This window comes from Danio rerio, chromosome 20 (assembly GCF_052040795.2).
Source record: "Danio rerio strain M-AB ecotype USA chromosome 20, GRCz13ab, whole genome shotgun sequence".
Lineage (NCBI taxonomy): Eukaryota > Metazoa > Chordata > Actinopteri > Cypriniformes > Danionidae > Danio > Danio rerio.
The window spans coordinates 7645653-7670602 of record NC_141040.1 but is presented as its reverse complement, the minus strand read 5'-3'; the positions used below and the strand labels follow the sequence as shown (position 1 = coordinate 7670602).

At 35.8% G+C, this 24950-nt stretch overlaps 1 protein-coding gene across 5 annotated transcripts in view; it reads left to right on the top strand.

Annotated features, from left to right (window-relative positions):
* The window catches only part of usp24 (ubiquitin specific peptidase 24), a 150281-nt gene that overhangs the window by 94970 nt on the left and 30361 nt on the right, over positions 1–24950 (top strand). For all 5 annotated transcript variants that reach the window (XR_015518055.1, XM_087297922.1, XM_087297921.1 and 2 more), the window contains 19 exons: positions 1108–1281; positions 1366–1451; positions 2672–2780; positions 3250–3408; positions 4829–4926; positions 5033–5128; positions 7860–8082; positions 8155–8317; positions 9832–9987; positions 11509–11579; positions 11898–12058; positions 15684–15745; positions 17075–17266; positions 19282–19396; positions 19608–19752; positions 23074–23193; positions 24071–24196; positions 24389–24487; positions 24575–24657. Coding sequence is in view for 4 of the 5 variants with exons in the window: in XM_087297922.1 (XP_087154048.1) it covers positions 1108–1281; positions 1366–1451; positions 2672–2780; positions 3250–3408; positions 4829–4926; positions 5033–5128; positions 7860–8082; positions 8155–8317; positions 9832–9987; positions 11509–11579; positions 11898–12058; positions 15684–15745; positions 17075–17266; positions 19282–19396; positions 19608–19752; positions 23074–23193; positions 24071–24196; positions 24389–24487; positions 24575–24657 (2438 nt within the window). In the remaining variant the exon portion in view is untranslated. The remainder of the gene's footprint in view (positions 1–1107; positions 1282–1365; positions 1452–2671; positions 2781–3249; positions 3409–4828; positions 4927–5032; positions 5129–7859; positions 8083–8154; positions 8318–9831; positions 9988–11508; positions 11580–11897; positions 12059–15683; positions 15746–17074; positions 17267–19281; positions 19397–19607; positions 19753–23073; positions 23194–24070; positions 24197–24388; positions 24488–24574; positions 24658–24950) is intronic.

Here is a 24950-nt window from a genome sequence, read left to right as displayed (position 1 = left end):
TTTCCTACACTTATTTGATGGAATGTCATGCTGAGTGCACGTTATTGTGCTCACAAACCATTCACGTGTCCTCCGTTTCCCATGTGAGTAAAGTTATATACTTATATACCATCTCTGTACATGTATTCGTTTTATTTAAGATCATTTATCGTTTTTATTTATATTTAGAGCTGTAATGCACTCCAGAATCTGACGGATTGATTAGCTGTAGGCTCTAGAACAGTCATCTGAAGTGTTGTCATACAGTGTTATGCTGGATTTCATCAATAGTCTTACATTAACTAACACAGACTATGTCTGAAGTGTTTGGATGTAATTGGCGTTTTCCTCCTGTTGAAAAACGTCATAAGAACAATGTTTAGTGGCTCAATGTATTACAGCAGTGTTTTTAAAAGTCTAAACACTTTATTGATATTGTATACAACCAAGCACAAGTGGTCAGAATACAAACGAGTCACAGGTGATAAAGTATTAAGCGTTTTCCCAAAGTAAAGTGTGTCTGAACCAGGTCCAAGCAAACTGTCAGCAGGTGTCTGTAGCTCCGCTCACTCTCCGCCTCTTTGCCCTTGTTTGGTATCCCGCCGTGGGTGTGATGACGCGCAAACAAAATGGCGACGGTTGGCCGCGCCTACTTGTGGCTTCTTTTGCGCTCTTTAGAAACCTATGGGTGACGTCACAGATACTACGTCCATATATTTTACAGTCTATGCTTTGGACTTGTGGGGGAAACCGGAGCACACGAAGGAAACCCATGCAAACACTGGGAGAACATGCAAACTCCACACAGAAACACCAACTGAGCCGAGCCGAGATTCGAACCAGCGACTTTCTTGCTGTGAGGCGACAGCACTACTTACTACCCTACTGCGTTGCCATTATTTAAATTTTAATTAGTAATAATTAAATATGATTTAACTGTGAAAACTGCACTGAAGCAGTTTAAGTTTACTAGAACGTTCATGTTAAGCTGCTTTGACACAATGTAAATTATAAAAGCTATAGAAATAAAGATGAAATCTGTTCTTATGTCAAAAATAATGTAGATCACCTCAATTGCATGTATAATGTTCCTATGCTAAGTGTGGTCTTGTTGAATGTGTTTTACAGCTGACGATGAACCGTGACCAGAAGCTGCTAAATCAGCTGGGTTTCTCTGATGAGCAGAGTCTGACGGTGAAGAGCTCAGGAACAGGCACGCCGTCAGGCAGTTCAGCAGACAGCTCAGCCTCTGCCAGCTCCAGCAGCAGCGGCGTCTTCAACTCCGCATATGCTCTCGAACAGGTACACTCGCTCAGCTGACTCCATACTAAATCAAACAGACTCTATTGAGCAAAAAAGGACCTCTGATTGTTTTGTGATTTGCAGGAGAAATCTCTTCCTGGTGTGGTAATGGCGCTGGTGTGTAACGTCTTCGAGATGCTGTATCAGCTTGCCAACTTGGAGGAACCCAGGTAAACAACCCTCAACACACTCAAAGTTGAGCTATTACTTATTTAACTGCATACTCGCTCTGAATGGATCATTTGAATCAGTGAGTTGTTTATTGGAGACTCACTCTGAATAGATCGTTTGAATCAGTAAGCTGTTTATTGGATACTCACTGAGTGGATCATTTAAATCAGTGAGCTGTTTATAGGAGGCTCACTATGAGTGGATCATTTGAATCAGTAAGTTGTTCATTGGATACTCACTCTGAATTGATCATTTGAATTAGCGAGTTGATCGCTGAATGCTCACTTGGAATGGATCATTTGAATCAGCGAGTTGTTCACTGAATGCTCACTCTCAATTAATTATTTGAATCAGCACATTGTTCACTGAATGCTCACTCTGAATGGATCATTTGAATCAGTAAGCTGTTTATTGGAGACTCACTCTGAATGGATCATTTGAATCAGTAGGATGTTTTTTGGATACTTACTGAGTGGATCATTTTGATGTTTTGTGTGTCAAACTAGTGCACAAAAGACAGTGAACCCTTTAAAGGAATTGTGGCATAGGGATGAGACCTTCTGAATGGAAAGCAGTGTCACTGACCTGATTATTTGATTCAGTCAATTGTTAACTAGAGACTCATTATGACTAAATAATTTGAATGTGTGAGTTGTTTATTGAAGATGGATATGGATCTAAATGGATCATTTGAGTCATTGAGTTGTTAGCTTCAGACTTGTTCTGAATGCAAAATACGAATTAGTGAATCATTAACTGGAGTCTCTTTCTGACTGGACCATTTGAATCAGTGAATCGTTTACTGAAGACTCACTCTTTTAAGATAATTTAAATCAGTGATTGGTTAACTGGAGACTCATTATGACTGGATCATTTGAATCAGTAAGTTGTTCACTCATGATCAGAGTACGTATACAAATGAAGGGTTTAGTGTGATTTGTGAAGTGAATTATTTAATGGAAAGAATCCACTCATTCACGACCTGGACGCTGGATTTGCATCTCTGTGTGGGAAATCATTTAATCATAGTTCAAAATAACAAGGAACATCATGTTTTAGAAAATGTAATAAAATCAATAATTTTATGATTTGAAATGTAATAAAAAATAGTCTGAAGTACAAACACTCGACCAATGTACCAAAATATTTCACAAATGCTAGATGCTTTATCATCCACCCCTGCTTTAAACAACTGCGTGTCCATCTTGTTCTTGTCCAGAATAACTCTTCGTGTGAGGAAGTTGTTGCTGCTCATCCCGACTGACCCAGAGGTGCAGGACGCCCTCGATAACTTTGTGCCAAAAGAGTCCAGCGTCTGGAGTCACCAGGTACATCAACACCTCTCCTTAACTTGGATAAAGTGTCAGCTCAAGTTTAGATAGCAAAATTTCTCATATGCTGTGAATTGTAATAGTTAAATAATGAGTAGGTCTGATTGGTAGTCATACTTGATCAAGAACTGGATGGCTCAGCATTTCGACATCAGTTATGCAGAGTATGCAGTCATGTCAAAATGTTTTTGTTTTCAGCAGGATTCAGTGCCCTCTAGCAGACCATAAATAACTGTGTCTGTGTGTGTCTGTGTGTGTCTGTCTGCGTCTGTGTGCTTGTGTGTGTGTGTGTGCTTGTGCTTGTGTGTGTGTGTGTGTGTGTGTGTGTGTGTGTGTGTGTGTGTGTGTGTGTGTGTGTCTGTCTGTCTGTCTGTCTGTCTGTCTGTCTGTCTGTCTGTCTGCGTGTGTGTGTGTGTGTGTGTGTGTGTGTGTGTGTGTGTGTGTGTGTGTGTGTGTATCTCATCAGAAAACTCTGTTTACACTGGGATCGGGTTCTCAGGCCTCAAAGTCACCGTCTCTGTCCAGCAAACAGCAGCACCAGCAGAGCGCAGCATCTATCCTGGAGTCTCTGTTTCGCTCCTCTGCCCCGGGCATGTCCACCTTCAGAGTGCTCTATAACCTGGAGGTACATAATCATTATGAAGTTACAATATTCCATAATGCACAGATAGTATGCAAATCATGTCATTTGTGCTGACTATGCCAAATAATGTAAAAAAAATAAAAAAAAACAGCCAAATTCTACAAAAAGCAGAAAATTATGTTTATAAAAATATATAGAATAGGAGTCTGGTATGGTATAGGACAGTACAGATTTACAGGCAGGAAAGTGTGGGGAGCCGAGATAGGGAAAGGATCGGCAAAAGACCTCGAGCAGGGAATCGAACTCGCGTCAACTTGAGCATCTACGATGCTATGTGTCGACATGCTAACCACTAGGCTATTGGCGCCGACAGGATGATTTTTTAAGGATTTTGACACTGAAGACTTGGGGTAATGATGCTAAAAATTGTGGTTTGCCATCAGTAGGATGCATTTTAAAATATATTAAAATACAAAAAGATAAAAGCTGTTTCAAATTGTACTGACGTTTTACTAATATTACAGTTTTACTTTATTTTTAATCAAAGAAATACAGTTTTAGTGTTCTTGAGGCTTCTTTAAGTGATAGGTTACCATGCTTACCGTGTGTGGAGTCATGTGACCCCACTCTGTTTTATACTTCTGCAGCCTCTTTGCAACCACATCTGATCTCGGGTTAAGTATGACAATGGACTTAAACTGTACTTCACATTACATTGACGATGATTGGAAGCTGCGCCAGAGATGCCTTGAGACGACATATTTGCTTTTACATTAAAATGACTATTGACATGAAAATATTTGCTTACAGAAGATGCAAAAACTGCACTGTTTAAAATGTTATTTTCAAGAGTTATTTTAATTAGAAGAGATGCTCCTTTTTTTCAACTTTTAATTTGAAAAGCATTGAAAATTGTTTATTTCGTTTCTAAAAGTGCAAGTTACTTATTTTCAGTTATTTATTTTGTTGTTTTTTGTGTGTTTTAATTTAAGTTGTTGATGTTCAATAAATAATCAAAGGTAGTAGAGTAGGTAATGGGTAGTGTGTGTTTCCTTCAATTATTTTAAAATCAAGTTCTGCACCCTTCATTAAAAAAACTTTCTCTTGTAATATGTAAGCATATTTACTGTACAAAATACAAAACCTGTCAGTGAACTATGAGGGTAAAAAATAAATAAATAAGTAAGCAAATGAATGAATAAATAAATAAATAAAATAATCGTCAATTAATTGCAATAGAGTCAAAATGTACAGATAATCGAGATTTTCTTTTGATTGTAGGCTAAATCGCCCAGCCCTAGCTTTACATTTTATTTTAAGGCGTTTTTTTTTTTTTTTTTTCTATTTGTTTTGGTGTACATTTGTTTTAATAAAACATCAAGAAAGCTACCAGATTTTAAAATCATCAGATTTATCTGTTTTATTTTTAAACTGAATTTTTAACACACATCTTTTCTCTCAGGTTTTGAGCTCCAAGCTGATGCCCACATCTGATGATGAAATGGCCAAGACCAGTGTCAAATCTTTCTGTGAGAACTTCCTCAAAGCAGGGGGTCTCAGGTAACATCTGCCTTTTTTCCCCTACGTAATCTCCTTATGTTGATAATTCTGCAGTATTAATGTGTCTGTATGTCTGAATCATTAATTATACCTCTCTGTGTCTCAGTCTGGTGGTTAACGTCATGCAGAGAGACTCCATCCCGTCTGAGGTGGACTACGAGACCAGACAGGGAGTCTATTCCATCTGCCTGCAGCTGGCCAGGTGCGCTCTCATTTATCAGTCTGACTGTCTTCTTTTTCTCTGTTTATTTATTTTAGTTTGTATTGTTCTCTTTTCTTCCCCTCTGCTCCTCATGGCAAGCAAGTTAATGATATTGCTTTAAAGGGATAGTTCACCTAAAACTGAAATCTGTCATCATTTGACTTCATTTGAATATATTTTAAAGAAAGCTGCAAATCTTTAATCATCAACTTTCATTTGTTTTTCCAACTATGGATGTCAATGGTTACCAGATTTCAGTTTTCTTTTGTGTTCAACAACAACAAAAATGAAACTTATGAAGATTTGGAACTTATTGAGGATGAGCAAATGTGTGTAAAAGTGTGTAAAATTTCATGTTTGTGCAAAAGAAATGGGTCATGAGATAAGAAACAAATTTTTAATAGATTTTTGGCATATAAGTTGTCATTATGGCGAGGCAGTGGCGCAGTAGGTAGTACTGTCGCCTCACAGCAAGAAGGTCGCTGGGTCGCTGGTTCGAACCTTGGCTTAGTTGGCGTTTCTGTGTGAAGTTTGCATGTTCTCCCTGCCTTCGCGTGGGTTTCCTCCACGTGCTCCGGTTTCCCTCACAGTCTAAAGACAAGTGGTACAGGTGAATTGGTGTAGAATAGTGAATAGTGTATGAGTGTGTGTGTGAATGTGTGGGTTTCCCAGAGATGGGTTGCGGCTGGAAGGGCATCCGCTGCGTAAAAACTTGCTGGATAAGTTGGCGGTTCATTCCGCTGTGGCGACCCTGGATTAATAAAGGGACTAAGCCAACAAGAAAATGAATGAATGAAAGTTGTCATTATGATATTATAAAAACAAATTTCTATAAATAAAAAATAAAAATAAATTTCTTGTTGGTCTAAGAATTTATTGTATTGAACTCCATTTGTCACAGTAGCTATGTTTCCATCCAAAGATGCAAAATTAAATTTATGCACAAAACTGGAATATAAAAGCATAAAAGACAAGCGATTAAAGCAGCGTTTCCAGCATATAAGTCAAAGAGAACAAAATCGTCACTTCCTAATAAACTGGCACCAAAAATTCACAGAAAAAAACAAAATGTATTGACGTAGAAGCTGTGTGAATCTTTTCTTTATTTAATAAATGACTTGCGCCTCAGAAGACAATGCCGACATGTAGGACTGGGTGATCGGAAAAAAAATCTAGGTTTTTTTGATAAAGTTTATCGATTCACGATTTAAAGGGCACCTATGGTGAAAAATCTACTTTTAAAGCTGTTTGGACAGACATTTGTGTTAGTATAGTGTGCATTATGTCATATTGGGGTGAAATAAACACACCCAGAAATTTAACAACATAAAAACAGTGGACCAATAAGAGCGGTTTTCAGATCGACCGCAACTTGACGTTGGAGTGCGGTCCCCCACCCACCAATATTGATTGACAGCTGCGTGCATTAACATGTCTCCGTAGTAACGCATATAATCATATCAACAAGACAGGACGAGCGCAAAGCAACCAGGAATAAAAGGTCTGTTCAGTTTGCTAGGATCATCAATCATCATCAAACGTGATCAAGAGTGAGTTTTACAAGTTTAACATGTTTCAAAACAGTGCACGTGTGTAATGAAGTACAGCGATTCACCTCAGATTCACTTCATCAGCACAGCCGTGTGTCTCTCTCTCTGTCTCTCTCTGTGTGTGTGTGTGTCTGCGCTATGTTTGTGTATGTGTCTGCACTATGTGTGTGTGTGTGTGTTTGTCCTCGCTGTGTGTGTGCATGAACTCATTGTTGCAACTCCACAAAAAATGCATCAAATACTGATTGGTAAAGTTCTTACTGTAGTATTTCTCACAAACGTTACGTGAGATCTGCTTCCTGAGGCAGCCGAGGGCGGCGATTGAGGCATTCTGCTGACAGGCACATGGAAACGGTGGGCAGAGATGACTAGCCTTAAAGGCCCAGTGGAAAAAAACAGCAACAACCTTTTCCCAGCTATAATACAGACACTTCAAACAGCTATAATAAATAATCTGCTGTGTGTTTTGAGCTGAATGTTTACAGACACTTTCTGGGAACACAATAGACTTATATTAAATATGAAAAAAGGTGTAACCTATGCGCCCTTTAAAACATTACAACAGCATGAATGAAGTAGCATTCTCTTTATAAGTAACTTGAAAAACCATCTGGTTAAGGAACATTGTATTTTCAATGGCCATGCCATACAGAAATTGGACATAAATTATACAAGAAGGTTTAAAATAAATGTAAAACATATTCATGAGTTAAATATCGTTGCAGAAAATTTTTCAAAAAGTATTTGTGTAAGCATTGCAGTTGCAGGAATACAGAGGTTTTTTTTTTTTTTTTTTTTTTTTTGTGCAGAATTGGGATTGGGCCTTAATCTTCGAGGCAATGGTTTTACAAATTTAAATATGCAAATAGTTAGGCAATCACTCTATGAATATTTAAGCCTAGTCATAGGCCAAAGCAGAAAAGAGAATATTCTGTTTCTTCTAAATTATTATGCTTTTATTATAAAATGAGTGGATATATGGTGAGTAATAGTAAGTAGACATGTTGTAATAACTGAACCTTAGAGAACAGTACAAACCACCCCTTTAATACATAGTCATAATTATGACACTTATTTGTAACACAAGCACTTATTTGTGATTCATCAGTTGCTGTAGGTAAATATTGAGAAGGCTTTTATGTTGGGTAATTTGGGTTTTAACATTGGATCTACTCCTGCAGGTTTTTACTGGTAGGGCAGGCTATGCCTAGTATCCTGGACGAGGAGTTAAGCAAGGATGACACTCTGTCCTCTCGGCCGTTTCGTAACGCTGGCCGTCAGAGCGGCCGTCAGCTCTCCGTCTGTGGAACTCCAGAAAAGTCCTCCTACCGGCAGGTGTCCGTGTCTGACAGATCCTCCATTAGAGTGGAAGAAATCATCCCAGCCGCTCGTGTTGCCATACAGGTGTGTGAACGTTTCTAATGCTGCATTGCTTTTTTAGAGAATTGTTCTGACTTGTCTGATTGGTCTTTTCAGACAATGGAGGTAGGAGACTTCACATCTACAGTTGCGTGTTTCATGAGACTCACCTGGGCAGCAGCTGCGGGCCGATTGGACTTGGTTGGCAGCAGTCAGCCAATCAGGGAGACGACCAACTCTCTTCTTCCGCTGGGCGTCCGCAGCAGAGTCAGCAGCACAGGTAACACCTTGGGCAATGAATAATGGCATACAAAAGGAAAGTTTGTTTTTACGTGTACAGTAGTCAACATTTGAAGTGGATCAAAAAAGATTTTCAACATTGTCTCAAGACAAGAATGGGTGTTTTGCAATTGTTTTAGACTATTTTCATCAACTTTTTTGATCCACTTCAAATGTAGACTACTGTATGCGTGTACACTGTAAAAAAGTTCTGGGTTCCACACAATTCCATGTTGTCCTAACAGTTGTCCTAAAAGTTAACCTTGATTAATTAAGCTTACAATTTTAAATGAATTGAACGTAAAACAGCTTTCTCCAAAAAAATCTTTAGAATTGTTGTTTTGACTCATTTTAAATAAGAAGTTTAAACAAGTGTATGCTTCAACATACGTACATTCGATAAAATGTTTATTTATATTTAGATATAAAATGTATATGTATATATTACATTTTATATATAGATTAAAATATCTATGTCAATATTTTTGTTTTGTATAGTTTTGAATTTATGTTCGTGTAAAGTGGTGCCTTGTTTATCGCAGGAGTTATGTTCTAAAAATAACTCTCAATAGTAGAAATCCGCAAAGTACTAAGCTTTATTTTTAACAATTATTATAGATGTTTTAAGGCTGTAAAACCCCTCTCTACACACTTTATACTCTTTTCTTAAACGGGTATTAACATTTTCACAGTTTTCTCTCTTGTTTAAACACTCTCAAAACTTCCAAACCTTAGAAAAATAAGTCCAGTATTATAGAATGAAACCAAAGATCAAAACCACTTGATCTTTATTTATTTATTCCGTAATGGCACTCTACAGCGGCATACTTTCTGACTTCCTTTAGTGTGTCCAGAAGTCCAACTTCAAGTCCTGCCTTTGATGGTGCAGAACATTTCATCGACATCATACAGTACAGCACTTAAGAGTCACACTGCTAGATTGATTGACAATGGATTTTTTTCTCACTTTATTTTAATGTTTAATTCATGCCATTAAAAAACAAAAAAAAACAGTAACTATGACTTTTGCTGCTACCAATTTGCATCTTAGTAATAGTAAGGTAGAGATCAAGTTTGGTATTAGGTAGAAATAGAAACGTAGAAAATATGTTTGTAGTTTTAAGTAAGAATAATTGTACTTAATTTATGCAATGAAGACAAATGTTTAATTTATGCAAGGGTTTTTTTTTTCTTTTTCTTTTTTTTTTTTTGAGTATTTATGTTTTGTACTTGAATACTGTTAGACTGTCCAGAAATCATAAAACAGTTCACCCCATAAAACTGTAATTTTACTATGATGGATGTATTTTTTTATCAAATAAATACAACCCTGGCTAATATACATAATAGGTCATACTGTATGCACACAGCATTCTGAAGCCAGCTAAAATGCACTCAATAATAATGTTATATTACAATTGGTAGAGGTGAAGGCAACTACTGCAGAATGACATTAACTGATATGCCCAGCCTTGCTAATCATGTTTTTTTTTCCGGTTTGCATGTATGTTTTAGGAAGTAACTGCAGTTCCAGCAGTGAGGGTGAGGTGACCACACTGCAGGCTGGCATATGTGTCAAACAGCTGTTTGTGTCCATTAAAGACACCATCATCGCACGAGAAGCACTCTCTTTACTCGTCACATGCCTCCAGCTACGCTCCCAACAGCTATGTAAGAAGAAAAAAAAACATGCTCATGTCTAGAGCTGCACAATTAATTAGTGGAAGATTGTGATTTAAACACCCAGAGATCTGAAAAGAGATCTGAAAGATCACGATGTTGATTAAATCTCAGCAGTATATTCAGATCTGTGTTTGCCAGAAAGAGTGCAGGTTGGAACTATGTTGGCTATAGTTGAAATATTTTCAGTTTTTTTTTAAGCTTTATCATTATTTTATTGTTACAAATATTCAGATTATCAGTGAAGTACTGGGTAATAAACACTATTTAAAAGTGAATTGATGCTTCAAATTGAGGTTAACAGTAGAACTACAGAAGCAGTCAATTAGACTCTTTAAAAAGTTTGTAATTTAACCCTTGTGTACTCTTCAAATTTACTACCCCACATTATAATGACATTTTTTGATTGCAAAGACATGGCAGCATATTATTATGCAGTATGTTGTTGCTGGTTTTCTCTGTTGAATTGTTTAAAATTTGTAAAGAATTTTCCCCCAAAAAAAAGTTGTCATAAAAAATTTGATGAAACACAGAAAAAGATATGGCCAAATTAAGTCTTAAAATCACCCTAGAGTAAATGAAAACATCCCCAACAGCACACATGGGTTAAATAATTTTGTCCAAATAAAACCCATATAGCTTAAGTACTCTCACTTGTTCTTAATCTAACAATGTAGCATTATTTTATTAATATGACAAAACATTAAAGAGTATTTCTACCTTGAACAATCATTCCGGGAAAAATGACCGGATACATTTTAGCATCCATTTTTTGTGTGCTTTTGAAAATTGCCTCGCGATGTTCTGCTAACAAAAAACATAACTTACCAATAGCAACAACATAACTTTACCTTCGACATGTCTTTTAAACTTTTAAAAACAACATTTTCTCTTTGCTCTCCTGCTTGACAAAGTGAGGTATGCAACTTCTGTGGTGGTCTTGTACACACAATTATATGCTATATTACAAAAAAATTTTTTTTTTTTATAAAATAATATGACACGTTCAAAGCTTAATTTTTTTTACGGTAAATTTTTTTTAAAAAATATGATGAAAGACGTTGAAAGCTTAATTTTAAAATCTCATAAGAAGCTTTAAATGTAAATATAACATCACAAAAATTTAGTTCGATCCAGTTTTCGGTGTAGTGGTCACAATGACAATTTTAGTAGTTATAGAATTCTGGTAATTCTAGTGTTAAAGGTCCTTTTGAAATTTAGTTCGTTTCAGTCTGTTAATTTTAAGCTAGCATGCTCTAAAACAGTGACATCATTTGTGTTTCGAAAATATAAATCCTATATAACATCCATTTTTCAGTTGAGATTACGTCAAACATCGAATAAAAAATGCACATTTTAAAGCACTTCTCGGGACCTTTAAAGCATTCTCTGGTGTAAATAAAAAAAATCTTGATTCTTAATTCATTCAGAATTGTGCAACTCTACTAGTACGCGAGATAAAGTCAGCAAAAAGTTAAACTCACAATTTCTTTGCATGTTTTTTTTTCCAAGGTTCATTTTACTCTCTGCTGTCTGTGAATGATTTCATCATTGATATTCTGCTGGGCTCGCCGAGTGGGGAGGTCAGTGGCTGTTACACTTAAACACATGTTATAAAAGGGATAGTTCACCCTAAAATGAAAATACCATCATCAATTACTCACCCTCCACTTGTACAAAGCCTGTTTGAGTTTCTTCTGTTGAACTACATTCTGTTGACAAAACTGGTAGCCTTTGACTTCTATAGTATTTGTTTTCCTATGATGAAAGTCAAATATTTCTTTGGTTGTTTAACAAAAAAAAGTTTATTGAAATTTAAAAACTTTTTTGGGTGAAAACATTTTCCAATTTTGGTGAATTATCCCTTTAAGTGTGTGTCTTCAACTCTTTCTCCTGAACAGATCCGGCGTGTGGCGTGTGATCAGCTCTACACACTCAGTCAGTCGGACACTTCAGCGTACCCGGACCTCCAAAAGCCCAACCTCTTCCTGCTGAAGGTGGTCCTGACAGCACAACTTCCTCTCTGGTCGCCCACCAGCATCATGAGGGGCGTTAACCAAAGGTCAGACACACTATTTATATTAGTTGTCCTCATAATGAAGTCACTCACACAGAACACGTTGTTGTGTCTAAAGAAGTGAGAAATATACCATAAAAGTGCAGCAAAGAATGTAACGGTATCTGGATATGGTTCCTATGAGTGCTTGTAAACAGAAACATGCGACGCTTGTCCCTCCTCTTGAATTCTTCTGATTGGCCCACTGCTGTGAAACTGACATTAATGAGTGATGCTGGGTGTATTGTTGAAATTCTTTTTAACTTGACACAGCATCTTAAGAATGAGGCGCTCATGTGCAATGCCTTGCAAAAGACACAAGATTCTAGTCTTAGGAGAAACAAAGCATTCGAAACACCATTTGCTAGTGACACCTGGTGGTCAAAACCGTGTAAATGCAACAAAAAATCAGGCAAAATATGCATTTGTATTGACTTTTTTAAACATATTGTGAACTTTAAATTGAAAGTATTGACCTTATTCTTCAATGTGGAAATGCACTTGTTTTTATGATTGTTTTAGAACCTTTTGATTCAGTTGCCTATGGGAAATTAAAAAAAATATATAAGCTTGCAGTATAACTAGCCGTTTTAAAATCTAAAAATTATGGAAGCGAATGTATGTCAAGCATAAGGTAAATAACCTATAAATGCACTTTGCTGGTTATCTAAAATTATTGTCTGCATATTATGTGTTCTTTTAAAAATCGTCAAGGCTTACAGACAGTTTGTTCCATTGTGGATTCTCCTAAACAGACCAACAAGAGACCATGAACTATTATTTTTTCTCAGTTGGCAAATATCACATTAAAACGTCTACTAACTTGTTGGCGCCAATAGCCCAGTGGTTAGTCTGTCGACACATGGCACTACAGTGTTCACGGTGACCCCAGTTCGATTCCCAGCTTGTCACACACCTTCCATTCTAAAATCTTCACTGTTTTATAACATTAAAAGCAAAAGAAAAAATTTACAAACTCGTTAAACTGATTCAAGATTACATAAAAACTGTTAATCATGTTCAGCGATTGGCCACTTGGGGGCCAATCAGTAGCGTAGTAGGCCTAATTAAGCAGCTAAAGCTCTGCACAGTTCAATGTATTTATTATTGTCAGCCACTTTAACCAAAATAAATTGTTTAAACATTAACACTGTACTGTGCTGACAGGTAAAAAATAAATAAAACGTCAACATTTAAATTAAATGTGCTTTTAAAAGTAAATAAAAAATAGCAATGTTCTTAAAATGTAAAAAGAAAACATAAATAAATGTAAAATATTATCATAAAGTAGCCTATTCATCAAAACCTGGAAATGTTTCTTGGACCTCATAAATATAGGCTATATGTCTTCATATTCATATATAAACTCTTTTTGATAAATTTTGAAATATAGGTCGCAGGTATATATGACTTTTTTTCATATCTTTGAAATCTAAGCATTAACATGTAATTTAAATATACAAATTGGATTTACATATTTAAATTAGAAATTAGATTTGCTTACTGTGCGTTAGGCTTTGTGTGCCAGAAAAGCAGATGATTAAACTATACCTGTCAACATTGGCATATATATAAATACGGGATACGCCCCCAACAATCGTTACAAATATGGGGAGGAAATTAGCTTCAAATGATAGAATACATTAGAAAAATGAAAATAAAATAAAAGGTTTAGCCTTTTAAAATCAATTGACTGTTCACATCGGTGTTAGCATACGTGTTAAAGGGTTAAAAGCGTGTTTATTTTTTTACTTTAATTATTTAGCGATTCCTCTGCGTATCACTAGAAGAAAGCCTGCGTACCACAAGTGGTACACGTACCACAGTTTGAGAACCACTGCACTAGAAGATGACACGGGACGGGATTTTCACTTCTTTTCCATCCCAATCCCACAGAAAGACACCCTGTCTCGTCCCACTCCCAGACCAAAGTTTAAAAAATAATCCTGTTCCAACCCGCTGCTAGTAAAATTACTCCCGCTCCTGTTTAAAAAGACTCCCGCTCCTGTACCAATATTTATATTTTCTACTTTTAGACTTAGAACATAGAATTTGATTTTATCTGCTGCTGAGTCTCTGTTTTTAGATTTTCTGGTGATCAGTTACAGTAATTAAAAAGAAAAACAGTACACAGCTCACACTAAGCTGCATTTTACTCATTTTTTGAAGTTTTTTTTGGTAATTAACATGTTAACAATATTCATCCACTATGCGCTTGCATAATGAGAGAAATGCAGCATGCACAATTCAAACGTTTAAACTTTACACGTTTTAAAAAAAGTAGTCAAAAAAGCAGTATGTATGTATGCCAACAAACACTGAACCTACAGTATGACGGTTGCCAGCAATTTTGTCAATCAGATGAGACTCAAGTGTGCCTTTTCAGACCGCTTGTCCCTGAATCACTGGTGTACTTGAACAAGATTAAGCATGTTTTACAAGCAGCATACGGCGTGCTATCATCGACCAGTTTACTCACATGGACTTGAATATTCCTGACATCCTGACTAGTTCTATTTCTTTAATGGACATGTCATTACCTCTGACTTTACGCTTCAAATAATTTTTTCACCACATTCTCTGTGGGTGATAGCTCCCTCCAGCACTGATGGCTTCTGGGTCGTGTAGTTCATTTTCAATTGCTGTACGTTGTAATCGTATTAAAATAAAACTACAAAATGGCTGTGCAGTTTTTTTTGTCATATACCTATTGGTTGATTCCCACTCCCGTCTGCTCCCATTAATGATTTTATCCTGCACCGTCCCAATCCCTTGATTAAAAGCAAAGATGACTTTCATCCCGTGGAAATCCCACAGGAATCCTGTGACCCGTGGGATTCACGAAAAAATGTCATTCTCTAATACAAACTCTAAAACCACTGATTCTAAACTAAAGATTGGCTAAGCTTTTGAACCTTCATGAAGCTGTGTTTCAAGAGCAGTCATTACTACGAGACACCATCGTAATTGTCAAACTCATCCATTAAGCATATGTTGACATAAAAGCAATGGAAAAGTAGGGCATTTAAATTTTAAAAGAAAAAAAAATTAAATCATGTTTTGTGTGAACAAGCCCTGATATTATAATAGATCTTGATGTGTGAGCTGGCTAAAGCTGGCAATCACTTTGCGAAAAGCAAGCTCAAACATGAGAGTTTGGAGCATTGAAATGCATTTACTGTTTGATGGAGCCTGTGTGAATGCAGATAGAATTGCTCTATAATTCATCTTGTGAAATAGTTCCATTTTCTCAAATATCAGCACACAAGTGAGAGCAATAAATGTAGTATTACATTTATACAGCAGTTCAGCAACAATATGTTGCATTTTAGAGACAATATTGTCCGTTTTTGTAGTAAAAATAGTTCCAGGGCAACATTAGTACATCTTTGGTGTTTTGTCCTTAATTATGTAATTCTTGAATAAATTCATTGATCTATTCTTAAAGAAATGCACTTTTTTAAGGTATTTTGAACTAAAAATATATAACTTATGTGTAATGACAAATGTAGACCAAATTCAATCTTAATTAACTAATGTTTTTCATAGCAGGTTCACAAATAGTTAAGATATTGTGTGGAAAGGTTGTGAGGTGAACACTTAGTAGTGAACTGTTGGTCATTTTTTTCAGGTTGCTTTCACAATGCACAGAGTATTTTGACCTGAGATGCCAACTGCTGGATGACCTGACAAGTGAGTGTTCTGCCTTATTTTCACAATAAATATATAATATATATAGCATTAATCTCACAAATAAGATGGATTTTTTGCCTCTTTCTTTTATTTGAATTTACAGTCATTCCAAAATTGCGTTCTTAAAATTGGTTTTAAAATCTTCAACTCTTTCTACAGCATGACCGGGAATTTAAAAAAACAGTTTTTGTTACAAAATGCAGACAAATATTTAACTTGGTCAACTTTTTTCATTTAAGTTTCAACAACTCTGTGGTTTCTACTGTATTATTGTTTGTTTTATGCTCAGTGTCTGCCTTATACAGTACTTTTTTTTCTCCTCTGGGAATAAATACAGTTGAAGTCAGAATTATTAGCCCCCCTTTGATTTATTTTTTATTTTTTTAATATTTCCCAAATGATGTTTAACAGAGCAAATAAATTTTACAGTATGTCTAATAATTTTTTATTTTATTTTTTTTTTTGGAGAAAGTCTTATTTGTTTTATTTTCTTAGAATAAAAACAGTTTTTAATTTTTTAAACATCATTTTAAGGTCAATATTATTAGCCCCTTTAGGCAAATTTGTTTTTTTTTGTCCGATAGTCTACAGAACAAACCATCGTTATACGATGACTTGCCTAATTACCCTGTCCTGAATAGTTAACCTAATTAACCTAGTTTAGCCTTGAAATGTCACTTTAAGCTGTATAGAAGTGTCTTAAAAAATATCTAGTAAAATATTATTTACTGTCATCATGGCAAAGAGAAAATAAATCAGTTATTAGAAATGAGTTATTAAAATTAGTATGTTTATAAATGTGCAGAAAAAATCTCTTAGTTAAACAGAAAACAGGGAAAAAAATAAACAGGAGGGCGAATAATTCAGGAGGGGCTAACAATTCTAACTTCAACTTTATAAAATTAGATATAATTAAATTATGTTATGTTAATGTTAAAAGCTTTCTCGTCATCACGACTGCATTAATTTTAACTTAGAGTAGCAAAATAAGTGTTATAATTTAATATATTTAACAACGGATGTATATTTTTTGCGGGGATGCATCAAATCATATAATGTTACGTTATCTTTCATGGTTGCAGCTTGTATTTATTTGTGCAATCTCAGGAAATTGCTTAAATTAAGTAAAAATGTATATGAACCCTGCTCCACTGTCAGAAATCATTCTAATATTCAGGATTGCTGCTTAAAAATTATTAAAAAAAAATTTTTGCTATAAAAAGATTAAAAATAAAAAATTTTAGATGAATATGCAAATATGTGCTCTTATTATATGTGCTGTAACTGGATTACAAAATAATATGTACAAAAATTTGGGGGTTTTTTCAGCCTCAGAAATGGAGCAGCTTCAGATCGGGCCAGCGGCGATGCTGGAGGACGAGATCAGCTGGCTAGATAATTTCGAGCCCACCTGGACTACCGAGCTGGAGACCAGTGAGGCTGACAACATCCTGCTGGCCGGACACCTGCGCCTCATCAAAACCCTGCTGTCCCTCTGTGGCACTGAGAAAGAACAGTTCGGTCAGACATTTTTCTTTTATCCTAACTGCTGGATATTGATATCAACTGAGGACTTGTATCACATTATTTTCTGATCTTTATTAAGATAAAATATCAAAGATGATAATTGCTAGGGAGACACTGAGAGTCAAAAAAGCAATCCTCTATTTTTAGAGAGAATTTTAAAATATGGGTTGCATTTCCAGTTTGGGGAACTTTCATTCAAAAGAACTGAAACAAATTGAAAATGAGGTTGGCTCAATGGCTCAGTGTTTAGCACTGTCACCTCTCAGCAAGAAGGTTGCTGGTTCGAGTCTTGGCTGGGCCAGTTGACCTTTTGTGTGCAGTTTGCATGTTCTCCCCGTGGTTGGCGTGGTTTTCCTCTGGGTGCTCCGTTTTCCCCCACAATCCAAAGACATGCGGTACAGGTGAATTGAATAAATTAAATTGGTTGTAGTGTATGTGTGTAAATGAGTGTGTATTGGTGTTTCCCTGTGCTGGGTTGCAGCTTGAAGTGCATCAGCTGCGTAAAATATATGCTGGATAAGTTGGCAGTTCATTCCGTTGTGGCAACCCCTAATGAATAAAGAGACTAAGCTGAAGGAAAATGAATGACTCAATGAATTATGCAGACTTGTGCCTACATCCAGGTGGGTACTTCTCATAGATATAATAATGTTTCTACAGTTAAAACTATATTTTATCTCCATTAGGGTTGGGCCGATAAACAATGCCATTGTCCATCGCTGATGGCCAATAGACAACACGATGCTGAGCCGGCATCGCCGCTCACAAACGTCACTTTAGAGCTATTTTTTGAACGATTCTCTAGCGTAATGTCTAAAGTGATGACAAACCAGGTCATTTTGCTGACATTTTAGGATTCTAAGGCTGAACTACATAAAATACCATCAGTCTACAGAGATTTCCCAGTATTTCTCTGTTGCAAATGGGACATGACAATAATTAACTTAGTAAACAATAATTAACTTAGTAAAAAAGTAAACACTGTCTGTTTCTGTGGTTTAAATACAGCACTACAAAATACAAAGATCAACTTAGAATGTCACTACTTTATTTATAATGATTTGCTCTGTTGTTGTTTGAAACTTAAGGACATGTAATGCAGTCTCTGTCAACATCTTGTGGCAGAACGTCCCTTTCTTTGGCCAGCTCAAAGACAGGCTGATGGCGGCCGATGCACTGCATCTCTGAAATTCTAAATATTTAAAATATGAAAAAAAAAGACATTAGCTGCGTCCCAAATTGCATACTTATGCACTATTCTACGCCATTTTGTAGTATAAATAGTTTAAGTAGTGCGTTCACACTGAAAACTCTAAAAATAATAAGTGCACTTTAATTACCCGGATGATGCACTAATTCAGCCGCTAAAATGAAGTGTGGAATGATGGACACTTCACGCACTCAACGACCGCAGGTTTGCTTATGTAGCGGAAGGGGCGAGCTATCGGGCGCACATGTTGAATAACTTTATTTATTTTGGATGGTGAAAGCAAAATTCTCCTACGAGAGTGATTTTAGCGCCTTCCAAGGTGAATGCGGCAATACTCACGGCAGGTATTATCTGATAATTCGGTCGTTTATTTCACTGATTTGGCAACCGTCAAACGTCATCAGGGAAACGGTTTGAATTTCCGCTTAGTAAAAAAACATTAGTGTGCCATTTGGGACGACACTACATACATATACTATCCTGTTGAGTGTGTAAGTGCATAAGTACATAGTGCATGAGTGCATAGTGTATAGTGTGCCATTTGGGACGCAGCTATTATTTCCAACACTCCACTTATGTTATGTTGTAAATGTTGAAGTCAAAGTATGTTAGTAAGTCAAAACTTGACCCTTTATTCATTGTACATTTATTCATTGCACACATTGAAAGCACTTACCTAAACACTTCCAGATTGTACGTTTTATTATTATCTGACTATATAATTCTTTCATGGGAAAAAGTTTTACTGGGATGTCACAAACTATAAGGTTTAGGCCTTCTTTGTTTTTTTCCCCTCCAGGTCCTTCCCTGATCCAGCAGCTGTTGGACGACTTTCTGTTTAGAGCCTCTCGAATTATCCTGAACAGTGACAGCTCCTCTAGCACTACAGCATCTATACATGACTTTCACCCCAAGTAAGAGAACATGCACACTGGTGCTGACAAAAGTGTAGATGTTTCAGTACTCATATATTTGCTGAGCTTTCTCTGAAATCAACACATTTTGTATTTATACACTTTAAATAATTCTTTAATCTTTTACTCTCTATTTTACTCACTCATCCACTCACTTAAGTCTCTAAATCTGTGTTTAGCAGTCATGTGTGTGTATTTGTGTGTGTTTCAGGTGCAGTACAGTCAGTAGTCGTCTGGCAGCATATGAAGTGCTGGTCATGTTGGCTGACAGCTCTCTGACTAACCTGCAGCTCATCACTAAAGAGCTGCTGTCCATGCACCATCAGTCTGACCCATCTCTCAGCAAAGAATTTGACGTGAGTCTCTTCATCCGCCTCAATAAATCTCATTTGTTAATCTTGCATGAACTAGGGGTGAAATATTAAAGGTGTTCTTACAGTCTTTTTTTTTTAAAATAATTATAAATAATAATGGGGTGACGCAGTGGCGCAGTAGGTAGTGCTGTCGCCTCACAGCAAGAAGGTCGCTGATTCGAGCCTCGGCTGGGTCAGTTGTCGTTTCTGTGTGGAGTTTGCAAGTTCTCCCTGCTTTCGCGTGGGTTTCCTCCGGGTGCTTGGGTTTACCCCACAGTTAAAAGACACGCGGTACAGGTGAATTGGGTTGGCTAAATTGTCCTTAATGTATGAGTGTGAGTGAGTGTGTGTGTGTGTGTGTGATTCCCAGCTATGGGTTGTGGCTGGAACGGCATCCGCTGCATAAAAACGTGCTGGATAAGTTGGTGGTCCATTCCACTGTGGCGACCCCGGATTAATAAAAGGACTAAGCTGAAAAGAAAATGAATTATTGAAAAAATAATAAATGCTATTATGAGAACACTATTAACTTGCATATCATTACCAGCCTATTATTTACCCTTGTGCACCATTCAAATTTACCAATTTTTATGTTAGGAATGAAAACATTCACTGAAATAAACTGCTGTAGATAAATCAGATTAATATTTTTTTAATTTGTTTGCATGAATCTGTTAATCAACCTCCATACTGATCAAAACCACTAAATGTATTAAAAATTAAAGGATTTTAGCTCTTTAATTGCCAAATTCATAAATGATGTCACTGATTTGGTGAAAAACACACACAAAATTACTTAAATAACAATGGTAGTTGTGTTCTGGATTTTTTATTTTTATTTTTTTCAGTTTTTTAACACAATCTTGGACATGTGAAAGATTAGTAACAACATTACTAATACATTACAGCAGCATAAGATTATTTTTTTTCTCCCTAATTTTCTGTTTGTGGCTGTTTTTGCCCCATTGACTTCTATTATAATTACATTTTTTTTAATTTGCAAAGTCATGACTGCATATAATCCTGCATTTTGATTGTTGGTGGGTTTCCCTGTTGGAAGGAGGTCAGATTTGTAATTTTGACTGTTGATCATCAGTTGGCAGCATTAACCTTTTACATAGTCTTGTGGAAAAAAAAAAAAAAAACCTACCTAGGGCGTACTCTCACTTTGTACAGTTGCCTTGAACCGTGCCTCAGCATGCTCTCCCCCGACCCCTCCCGTCTCCCCCGACGGCCCGCACTAGAATTACATTTGGGCTTAAGTCATGCTTATGTCATTGATGATGCGCTGGTCAGTAAGCGCTCTCGCTTAGCACTGTGGAGATTTCTTCAGTTATATCGGTTTAGTCATTTAGTATGCAGTGACACGCAGCCAAATATTTAGCCGAACAGATCAGCCACTCTTGACGCTCATAAACGATCATAAGGTTCTCGCGCTGCACGAATTAAGAGGTTTGCTGAAGGTGCAGATGACAGGCAGTGAGGGGTTTGCGTCTTTAATAATCTATAAAAGTTTGCGTTGATTGAACAGTAAGAATAATTAATAAGTCCATATGAAACAGTCCCGTAAAAGTCACGTCTCGTCTTCAGTTTCGGACTGAGGCGCGCTTTGCACTTACACTACAAGTGAGCCCAAGTAAACCGCACTCTTGCACACCTCTTCCAACCGAGCCAGGGCCAGCCAAGCAAACCGCGTCTGAGCCCGATTCAGAGCACTCACACATTTCAAACGATCCAGGAAACGGGCCTGGACACAGTTCGGATAGCATATTGTGAGTACGCCCTTAGCATTTTAGCTCTCAGAACTACATGGAGTAAACAAAAACAAAGACTGTATTTACACACTGGCTGCCTTTTGATATTTTAAGTTAAAATCCTGTAATTTTAGTCGTTTTGATCAGGACTGAGGTAGATTAACAGATTTATGCAAAAAATGTATTAATTTGATGCATTTTTATTGCAGTTTAATTTAGTAGATGTTTTCATACCTAAAATTGCAAAAGGGTAGTAAATTTGCAAAGTAAAAAAAAAAATAAGGATTTTCCCAAAATATGTGTCAAAATAAGATTTGTCACCAAAAATCCTTCCACTAACTGAAACAGAAAAATTATTGCCAAATTAAGATTCAAAATCACCCCAGAGTGGATGAAAACATCCCCAACAGCACAGAAGGGTTAAGATATTGACTGTTTATTTATGATTATGAAGTACATATTATGTAAGATCTTATTCTACAGTACATTCCTAATCCTACCCAATATCACAATCTACTACCTTAATAACTATTAATAAGCAGCAAGCTAGTAGCAAGACTTGTACGTTGAAATAAAGTGTAACCTTATTTATCTAAAGGCAGAGCCACAATTTGTTCGGTAAAACATAGTTTAATAAAAAAGCTGTACTGAACTAAACTGAATTCAAAACTGATGTACATCCCAAACCGTCATCAGTTTGTGTACTGTTACACCTCCAGTATGAATGTCTTTGGCAAAAAAACTTGGATCAAATTTGATCTAAATTTGTGAAAAGTTGTAAGATCAGCTGAAATGTAAAAAGCACTTACTCTGCATGGCCACTTTTTCACCAGAAAGTGAACATAAATGCAACTGACTAGTATTTACTTTCTTAGAAAACCTTCTTAAACTTTTCAGAGTAATTGTAATGTGTTGTTAATGTTTTAATAAAGTTAAAAATGCGTAGCTTTCACAGTTTTTGAGCAATCAGATTTATAAATTCAAAATTATTCAATCCTATTCTGTTTATTACAAAACGTGATCAATCCACATAATACACATTATGTCTTCTATTAAAATTCAACAATTAAATAAAATGTCTTATAAATATTAATCAATTACATTTGAGTATGTTATTTTATTATCGAGGAATTCTCAATTGTTTTAAATAATATACTGCAGTAAAAACAGTTTATGTCATGAGATTTCAGTTGTGAACATTTTCACTTGTTAATTGGCCGTTTCTGGTTTTAGTTAATAGTCAAGTCATTTAAAAGACCTGAAAATGGAGTTAAAGGGAAGGTTGACTGGAAAGCTCTTATATGGAAATGTATTGAGCATAATTTATACAAAAGACTAAGCTCATGCCATGCACATCTAGAATAACCACAAATTTATAACATTAGAAGGAGGTACAAAAACAAAATGTGTGAATCAGGCTTTCAAGCTCCTGTGTGTACAAATACTTGATAGGTCATGCTGTTTGTTTTGAGCAATCTTCACCTTTTTATACATCATGGAGAAAATGTCAATTCATTTAACTTCCAGTGTGTTCTTGCATTAATTAATGTTTGTTTGTGTGTGTCGTCAGTATCTTCCTCCTGTAGACAGTCGCTCTATTTCTGGGTTTGTGGGTCTGAAGAACGGCGGTGCGACCTGCTACATGAACGCAGTGTTTCAGCAGCTCTACATGCAGCCTGGTTTGCCTGAGGTAAACTCCGGACTTTTAGCACTACTGCACAGATTTAGCATTATAATGTACGGTAAGCACACACTCTCTCCACTAGGGGACGCTCTAACCTTAAAGTAGAGACACTGAAATGGAGACTGTGGATATTGTGGTTGTTAGATTGTTTAATAGTATTATAAATAAAAAATAAATATAAATGACTAAAATACTAAAAAATGAACATGAATGTATACAAATTTAAACAAACACAATGTATTTAAATAAAGTGTTCTAAATAAATTAATAACTAAATACATAAAATAAACTAACTAAAATAACACCAAAATATTAAAAAACTATAAAATTATGTCAGTCATGCTATAAAAACTCACTAAAGAGTGTGTATAATGTTTCAATTTAGATTAATAATGCTATGCTATTTTTTTTTAAATGTTTGGTTCATCAAAGAATGACTTAAATTGCGTATTAGTTGCTCCTCAAAATATCAGAACAGCTGCTTTCAGCATGGATAATAACTGTAAAAACATAGGCATTTAAAAATAATAATCATTTCACACTGAAGAATGATAATTCAGATTCAAAAAATCATTTTTTATTTAATTCATTTTTAAAAATATATTCAACAGGAAAACTACTATTAAAATGATTATATATATATATATATATATATATATATATATATATATATATATATATATATATATATATATATATATACATATATATGACATTTTTACTCTATTTTTATGACTCAGTGAATGAAAGAATAGTTTTTTATATATAATTTGTATTTATACTATTATTCTCCAGTATTATTATTTTTTGTGTTTGTGTGTTATCATCTTCATCATATTATATTTTCTATTTTCATATTAACCTGTGTGTGTGGGTTGTGTAGGGTGTCTTGTCAATTGAAGATGACACTGAAAACCCAGAGGAGAGTGTCTTCTGTCAGGTCCAGTCTCTGTTTGGTCACCTGATGGAGAGCAAACTGCAGTATTATGTACCCGAGAACTTCTGGAAGGTGAAGATGCACATTTCTGATCCATCGACATGCACACACTGTGTACAGAGTTTATAGAGGCCAAATATCTAAAATAATGAACAGAACATGATGATGTCAGATAATAAACTTTTATTTGTTTTTTCATTTGAGATGTGTTGAAATCCATCTATATTTAAAAATGTGCTGTAATTTTTGATTGTCCTTCCGTAGATCTTTAAGATGTGGAATAAAGAGTTGTATGTACGAGAACAGCAGGATGCCTATGAGTTCTTCACCAGTCTGGTGGATCAGCTTGATGAACATCTGAAGGTACAGCTCACCTCATGTCCCCTACATAGTGCACATGTACAGTCTGAAGTGTGTTGTAATGCTACAAATGTTTTTTTGTTTTTACAGAAAATCGGCAGAGAGCAGATCTTCAAGAACACATTTCAAGGCATTTTCTCCGACCAGAAGATATGCAAAGACTGTCCACACAGGTGAGGCTGATTCAAAAATTAACATTCTGTCTCATAGTGTTGTCACCATACTAGAATTCATATCACCGATAATGATATCTTAAAAAATAATGATACACACTACCAATGTCAATGCCTTAGGAAAATACAAGCAGCATAAAAAAAAAAAAAAAAAAAAACCTCTCTTAGTTTGTACAAAAAAAATTTATTGGCCCTCCCTGCTGAAAAAAAGCTTAAACCAGGCTAGGCTGGTCAACCAGCATGGTTTTGGCCATTTTCACACTGGTTTCCAGCCATTTCCAGCCTGGTCTTAA